The 7,637-nt window shown below is 49.2% G+C and overlaps 1 protein-coding gene across 4 annotated transcripts; it reads left to right on the top strand.

Annotated features, from left to right (window-relative positions):
- The first annotated feature begins 275 nt into the window (after positions 1-275).
- LOC137931893 (acetylcholine receptor subunit alpha-like) lies at positions 276-4,897 on the top strand. Of its 4 annotated transcripts, XM_068775415.1 has the most exons (10): positions 276-304; positions 1,174-1,322; positions 1,397-1,441; positions 1,509-1,618; positions 2,005-2,185; positions 2,666-2,781; positions 3,166-3,471; positions 3,619-3,774; positions 4,040-4,313; positions 4,542-4,817. In XM_068775415.1, the coding sequence occupies exons 1-10, from the start codon at positions 286-288 to the stop codon at positions 4,737-4,739; spliced, it is 1,554 nt and encodes a 517-aa protein (XP_068631516.1). In that variant the 5' UTR covers positions 276-285; the 3' UTR covers positions 4,740-4,817. The 4 variants fall into 4 exon arrangements, with proteins under 4 accessions (XP_068631516.1, XP_068631517.1, XP_068631519.1 ...); XM_068775416.1 differs by lacking the exon at positions 2,666-2,781 and having other exon boundaries at positions 4,542-4,897; XM_068775418.1 differs by lacking the exon at positions 3,166-3,471.
- The last annotated feature ends 2,740 nt before the right edge of the window (positions 4,898-7,637 follow it).

Here is a 7,637-nt window from a genome sequence, read left to right as displayed (position 1 = left end):
CGGCTCGTGTTCCAACTTTATGAATATTTTTGTAACAAGTGGCCTGCGACGGCGCCTGCAGGAGCTAGGAGCGGAGCGGAGCGGGCCAGGGCGCAGGCGGCTCTGGCAGTGGAGCGGTTAGCAGGCGCGGCACGGGCAGCAGCGGGGAGCGGGGAGGCGGCGGCGGGCGGCGGTGCGATGCGCTGACGCCATGCGCGCGGGATGCTCCGCGCCCGCGCCCCGCCCGCTCGCGCGGCGCCCGCGGCCCCTGCACGCCCCGCACGACCCACGCGCCCCCTGCTGCTGATGACGTTGCTACTGGCCGGTGAGTGTGACTCGGGCTCAGCGTGAGTAGAACGCCAAGTTCTAATGATGCTCGGATAGTCGTGACTCGTGCAAAATCGCCAAGTGACTGTAGCGGGCGGCGTACGGTGTGATAGGTCCGCTGCTAGAGCTTTAAATTTTTTTAATTCTTATTTGAACGGCGAGATCCGAACCGCGTAGACATGATAGGTCGTTTTCCGGATCATAGGTTTAAACCAGCATGCCGTATGCTTTATTATTGGACTCATTTTATTCTTCTTCGATATAATTTACTTGTTCTACCTTATACAGGACAACCATGTTATCTATCGTTTGTCCACGATGTATGACGATACATTTTTAATCTTTAAAACCACAAGACTTCCAGCGATAACTTCAAGCGTTCATCTTTCGGATTATTCTTGTGTTGGTATTTAGTTGATATTGCTAATATCGATACAATTTTCGTTCTGCAGAAGAGAGCTGTTCATACAACTACAGGTTTCATATCAGAGATTCTTACGTCTGTAAATAGTCAGTATAGATACGAAATCTTAAGTGTAGTGAGCACTAGCCTATTATATATATACCTTTACCCCTCTCTAGGCTTCCTAAAATTGAAAACTCCTTTGTAAGACATTGTGTTCGCTTTTACAATACACTCCCTGGTGATGCCTCAGAGTGAACATGCAAAAGTTAGAGTTGGTCGATAAAGAGGAAAATTTGGCTTAGTATGCGTCGCAAGCGATCACTGTAATTGATGCAATGTGGAAATAGTGTGAATAAATGAGAGAAGCACGAGCGGGCACAACTTAACGGCTCGACGTAGATAGACTGTCGACGAAAAGTTGTCGCGTCGCCGGTGAGACGTGTGCGCTGTGCGCTGCGCAGGCTGCGGCGTGTGCGGCGGCAACCCGGACGCGAAGCGGCTGTACGACGACCTGCTGAGCAACTACAACAAGCTGGTGCGGCCCGTGCTCAACGTCAGCGACGCGCTCACCGTGCGCATCAAGCTCAAGCTCAGCCAGCTCATCGACGTGGTGAGCCCTCGCCCCGCGCACCCTCCGCCCACACCCACGCGCGCACGCTTTCATACTGTCCCGTTTGGTTACAGAATCTCAAGAACCAGATAATGACAACAAACCTATGGGTGGAACAGGTACGTACGCCCGAGTTTGTTTTGCCTTTAGAGACAGACCGCGGTATACGCATGTGCTTGTTAACAGAGTTGGTACGACTACAAGCTATCGTGGGAGCCGCGCGAGTACGGGGGTGTGGAGATGCTGCACGTGCCGTCAGACCACATCTGGAGACCCGACATAGTGCTCTATAACAAGTGAGATTTTTTTAATAAATCGAGCTAACATCTATATGACATAGTGTAAACTCTTTATAACAGAGAACAAGTTGTCCTGGCCATGCAGCGTTGATCCCGCGCGCACGAGAACTCCATGAGATAGGTTGCTCGAGTATTTACAAAAGTTACTGGTTTATTCGACCCGTAGAAACTTGATGCGAAATCCTGATCAGTCGTAAGAGCACAGATGGGTTCCGCTGCCGAGCAATGATGCAAAAGAAAATTTGTAATGTCATGACATTAAGTGGTTTACTTCCGGTGCTTCGTCGAAGGCCGCGTCACGCCTCGCCCGCCCCTCGCTTCAAGTGTAACAGAACGGTCGGTACAAAAGTCGTGAACTGTGTTTGTTCTGTCTCGGGTGGCAGTGCCGACGGCAACTTCGAGGTGACGCTGGCCACCAAGGCCACGCTCAACTATACGGGGCGCGTGGAGTGGCGCCCGCCCGCCATCTACAAGTCCTCCTGCGAGATAGACGTCGAGTACTTCCCGTTCGACCAGCAGACGTGCGTCATGAAGTTTGGCTCGTGGACCTACGACGGATTTCAGGTAAAGTGTATAGAGAAACGTTTCAACCGCTCGCACATCACATTAACACATAGTAATATGGTGCGGGGTGAGACGCAGCGGAAGCTGAAAATTTTCCGCTGGCAGACGTGGTCTGCGGCGTCGCGGGCACAGCCGCCGGTCAACGCGTCGGGAGTACAGGAGACACTGGAATCACTTTCCCTTAGCTTCCCAGAACTTTTGTTTGTCCATCAATTTCTCCTCCACGTTCTAAACGAGTCTTAGTGCTTGATTAGGAAAATAATTCTCTTTTGATTACATGCTCGCTATTTGTGTCCGCGGTGGGACAGGGCTCGATGCATTTTATTTCCTATATTTCACTTCCTTCTTCGAAGCGTACACGCTCGCTTAGAGCCAAATAGATAGTACGAAGTTGCGTGTAGAGAAATCCACGTCGTAGACTTGTTATCGAGCACATCCACAGTGAGAGAGAATACTAGATTGAACTGTGCGTGCGTGCAGGTGGACCTCCGGCACATCGACGAGGCGCGCGGCACCAACGTGGTGGAGTTGGGCGTAGACCTGTCCGAGTTCTACACGTCCGTGGAGTGGGACATACTCGAGGTGCCCGCCGTCAGGTACACCGCGCGTTTTTTAATTAGAATCAACTAAGTCTTGCACCCTCCAGTGTTGACATATATTCACAACAGCTTTTTGTCTTGCCAAATCATGCGTTACTTTCTGTCTGCTAGTATAATAATATTTTGATTGCTATAATAGTATTAAATGGACTATTTGTTCCTGTTAATTTTCAAAGTGACTAAAATGCACAGCGTGTGATGGATTCCAGGGGCCCACCCTGCACTACAACGTTTCAAAATGGGTGACTGTCTTTTGTTTTGCGTCAATGAAGTTGACAATAGTTGCATACGGCGGCGCGCACGCGGCGTGCACGGCCCGCCTGGCGCGCTTGTGCACTTGCGAACTTTGAAAGCGAGACAAGTCGACCACGCTGTCCGCAGGAACGAGAAGTTCTACACGTGCTGCGACGAGCCGTACCTGGACATCACATTCAACATCACCATGCGCCGCAAGACACTCTTCTACACCGTGAACCTAATCATCCCGTGCATGGGCATCTCCTTCCTGACCGTGCTCGTATTCTACCTGCCGTCCGACAGCGGCGAGAAGGTGTCGCTGTCCATCTCCATCCTGCTGTCGCTCACCGTGTTCTTTCTGCTGCTGGCGGAGATCATCCCGCCCACGTCGCTAGTCGTGCCGCTACTCGGCAAGTTCGTCCTCTTCACCATGATTCTGGACACATTCAGGTGCGCGCCCCGTTCGACGGGACATTAAACTAATGTCGATGCAATAACAGTGCCATGTTACTTTACCTCTTGTCCAAAGACTGCATCGCATGGCAGCGTGCATGTGCGATGCGGTCGCGCGAGTGCAGCGTGGTTGTGTGTGTGCAGCATCTGCGTGACGGTGGTGGTGCTGAACGTGCACTTCCGGTCGCCGCAGACGCACACTATGGCGCCGTGGGTGCGGCGCGTATTCGTGCACGTACTGCCGCGCCTGCTGGTCATGCGACGGCCGCACTGTCGCCTCGACCCGCACCGCAGCCGCTTGTAATGTCCCTACATCAACACTTTTGCTTCTCTATATCTAACTAATCGCACATTTTAAACCTTTTTGTGCGGCCAAGGTTATCTATGCATTCGGGGCAAGCTCCGAAAACGTCACGAAGCTATCCTGTCATAAAACACGTTCGGTATGCAGTTCAGACCCGTAGACCGGATAGAATGCTCAAAACTACGATTCTCTTCTACCACGTGCACGTGCCACTAACGTTATACGCGCAATATAAGTCTTGAAAGTGGTTTCTGTCCAAAGTGCAGGCATCGTGGCGCGGGAGGCTATGGAGCTGACGTGCGCGGAGACAGCGTCGCCGAGCGCGTGCCGGCTGCACGCGGCACTGGGCGGGAGCGCGGCGCACGCACCGCACGCTACGCAAGCCACGCTCGCGCACGGCGCCGGCGTGCCGGCCGACGCGGGCGCGCTGTGCGACGCGCTGCGGCGCTGGCACCGCTGCCCCGAGCTGCACAAAGCCATCGACGGCATCAACTACATCGCCGATCAGACGCGCAAGGAGGAGGAGTCCACGCGGGTGAGCAGCGCAGCAACACACAAATTGAAATTAATCACAGCGCCAATGCTATTGATTACTATATTTGTTTTTTTTTATATATTTTGTAAACAAAATTGATACACCAATAAGCAAATGAAATTGAGAAAAGCATATAACGGATTGCTAGTAGCGAGCTTCCAAAGTTCCGCGATACTTTGCAGTAGCAGTGTCCCTGCGAGTGTTTAACGAGCTGGTCCGGCTGCGCAGGTGAAGGAGGACTGGAAGTACGTGGCGATGGTGCTGGACCGGCTGTTCCTGTGGATCTTTACGCTGGCGGTGGTGGTGGGTTCGGCGGGCATCATTCTGCAGGCGCCGACGCTGTACGACGAGCGCGCGCCCATCGACGTGCGGCTGTCCGAGATCGCGTACGCGGCCGCGAAGCCGCGCCCTCCGCCGCCGCGCTGAGTGTCGCGCCGCGCCGAGCACCGCGCCGAGCACTGCGCTGTGCAACGCGCTCTATGGCGCAGCGCTGAGCGCTCTCATCACTGTACATAATGCATATTATTATGATAGTTTATACGACGAATTGACAGACGATCGAAAATCAGTCGAATTTCTTTTGATAGAGACAAAATTAAAAAGATTGTTTACATGGAGCTGTTTCATTTGTACGCACGAACACTGGCTCAATTTTTTTTCATTTATGATGTCAACATATAATTATTATCAAAAATATAATACACCTATTTGGAGGAGCAAGCTATGGAGGACACCGGTGCAATATTTAATAATCAGAAGTGTTTAAACAGATTGTGCCCATTTACGAGGTGATCACCGGTCGCGAAGGTGCGTGTGCCTGTGAGAAGTTTAAATGGTTTCGTAACAACTTCAAGATGTGTTAAAGAATGCAGGAATACGAAAGAGCTCCCAAAACTGAAATGCGTGCTGCCATCCTGTCGCGGCGGGTATGTTCGTAGAAAGTGTGGGACACGAGTGCGACTTTAAGATTGTTTTGAAGCAAAGCTTAGGCGAAAATTAATTTATTAAAATGCCGCGGAGCATTAACTCTTTACTCATCGCGACGTATGGTAAGCTAAGTATGTAGGCAAGGTGGTAGAAATTCGTCAGCGCAGCATCCAATGCGACTACTAGATTATGGAAGCAAAACACGGTCAGTCAGTTGGTGCCATGCGGTCGGTTGCTGCTCCGGCAGTGGGCTAAACGAAACCTAAAAACCGTTTATTACTTGGAAATCAGCACAATTGTGTATTGAACAAAACTAAATCAGGAAAGTTACAAAAATTAAATAACTGCCTTTCTGAAAATCAAAGCTGCACTACGGGTCAAGCTGTACTGCAGTGCGTCGCTAAAGAAGCGTTCCCTTTGTTAGTACTCCTGCGTATATAGAGAGATAGAGTAGATCTTGCCTGAAATCATTTAAGTCTTCAATAAAAATCTTCCTTTCTTTAAAAACGTTGCATCGGGTGTGCCAGGTTGACGCTCTTTCTATCTTGGAACTTTGGGTTGAGTGGGAAGAGAGAGAGAGAGAGAGTTGTTTGGTACGGCCAAGCGAGTAGTCACTCAAAAACTAAACTACAGAGCAGTAAGCAGTAGAGCAGCAAGGCGCCGTGTCCGCCTCGCTCGCCGTGAGGCCTGCTTGTGATTTCCGCAGACTATTCTATTATTACTTTTTTTTTTAGATTTAGCTTGACACGAATTCACCAAAAGCTGCCACAAATATTAAACCGTGAGGTACTTCAATATATTCCCAACCAGTCTTTTAATTATTTTGTAATAATTAAGAAGTTTGATAAACAAAAAGGTAAAAATTTTATTACACGGTTAAATATTTTAAGTGATAATAGAGCTTGGGAATGTATTGTTTTGTACTTTATTAAAAATATTGCAAAAGTGACCGCGAAAAAATTGAGTTTGTTTTCTTCAGTTTTGGGCGCGTTAAGAACCGTTTTGGTTTTAAAACGAAAGGTGCCTTCGGAGGCGATGTCAACCTAATTATAGTTCCTATAGAATCGAGCTCTTCAGGCATCCTCGCGACGTCCATGCTCACTGTTAGTGATTGTGCGTAGACAACAATATGAGATGTGAAAATACGCGTTGCATGGGATGAGCTGCGAGCACCGCTGCGCGCCGGCCCGGGACGCGGGCCATCGCGTGAATCGTTCGTGTAATGAACAATTTTGCTCGCAGACCCGCCCGAGGCACCGACGGAGACATTTGCATAATAAAGGAAAATTTCGACCCCGAGAGAACCGGCGGAACAAAGAGTCGAGAACCTTTTTACATCCAGCCGATCGTCGCCGGACATACAATTACTTGAAGGTCGGGCCGCCATCTGCAGTTTGCGGGCATGGAAGACATCAGTACGCTATAAATATAAAAACTAAACGAGTGGGGGGAGGCAACAATACAATATTGTTATATTATATTACTAATTATGAAATATATATTATATATATCATATATATATATAATTTATCAAATTGTATCAGTGAGTTTACTCAAAGGATACCTATACGTAACCTCATCGCCGCGGTCCAGAAGGCGTGAGCGCGCGGCTTTCATGAGTTAATCACAACTGCAGGCGGCTGAGGATTACCTTGGAGCACTCTTAGAACTTTGGTAAGAAGTTATTAAATTAGCAGAAGTTGTCACAGGACGAAATCTCCTGTCTAAAGAGGCCATTAGCTCTACGGGAAATGGGGCCTTCGGAGTCGCGGGGGTTTAGGCTTAATTTCTCCCAAGTTGCGGATGGATCGACGTGGTCTCGAATAGCACAACGAGGGTTTCAGTGGTCGTGCGAACTAAACACAGCGCGGGCTGTGCAGAGTAGCACAGCGCGACCAAGTGTTCCTTGTACAAACGCTGCAGCCTCTCAAACAGCACAGAAAGCCACCACGGACGGTTTCAGTTAGTAGGAATTTCACAAAACCGTGCTCTCCTCTCAGACCACTTATCATGAACATCCATAAGTCTTACCTCCTAAGCCGAAAAACAGAACGGCTTTGGTGTATCCTGAAGTATAAAGGTGTGGTTAGTGGACCCAAGATGTTTTTATGAATATTTGGAAAAGGGAAGTATATTTTAAATTTTTTGGTTTCCTGTCGCACACAACAATGGATATCATGCAGGAGCGCGCACGTACAGCGCACGCGCAACGGGGACAAAATAGGTTTGACATCCACGCCGCGTTCTTATACAAAATTGTTAACAACCACATTGATTCACCTTCTCTTCTTGACTTTCCAAATTTTCCCAAAGTTATATTGTACTGTATTTGTCTGTTGGTGGCAAAGTGAAAAGAAAACAACAACTCGGCAACAGAAGAAAAATATATTTAAATCC

The sequence above is a fragment of the Battus philenor genome, unplaced genomic scaffold, assembly GCF_028537555.1.
Source record: "Battus philenor isolate CCGP_79_NKW_IND1 unplaced genomic scaffold, ilBatPhil1.0.hap1 SCAF_8, whole genome shotgun sequence".
Lineage (NCBI taxonomy): Eukaryota > Metazoa > Arthropoda > Insecta > Lepidoptera > Papilionidae > Battus > Battus philenor.
Note: the sequence above shows the minus strand (reverse complement) of the source record. Positions and strands in the feature narration are given on the sequence as shown.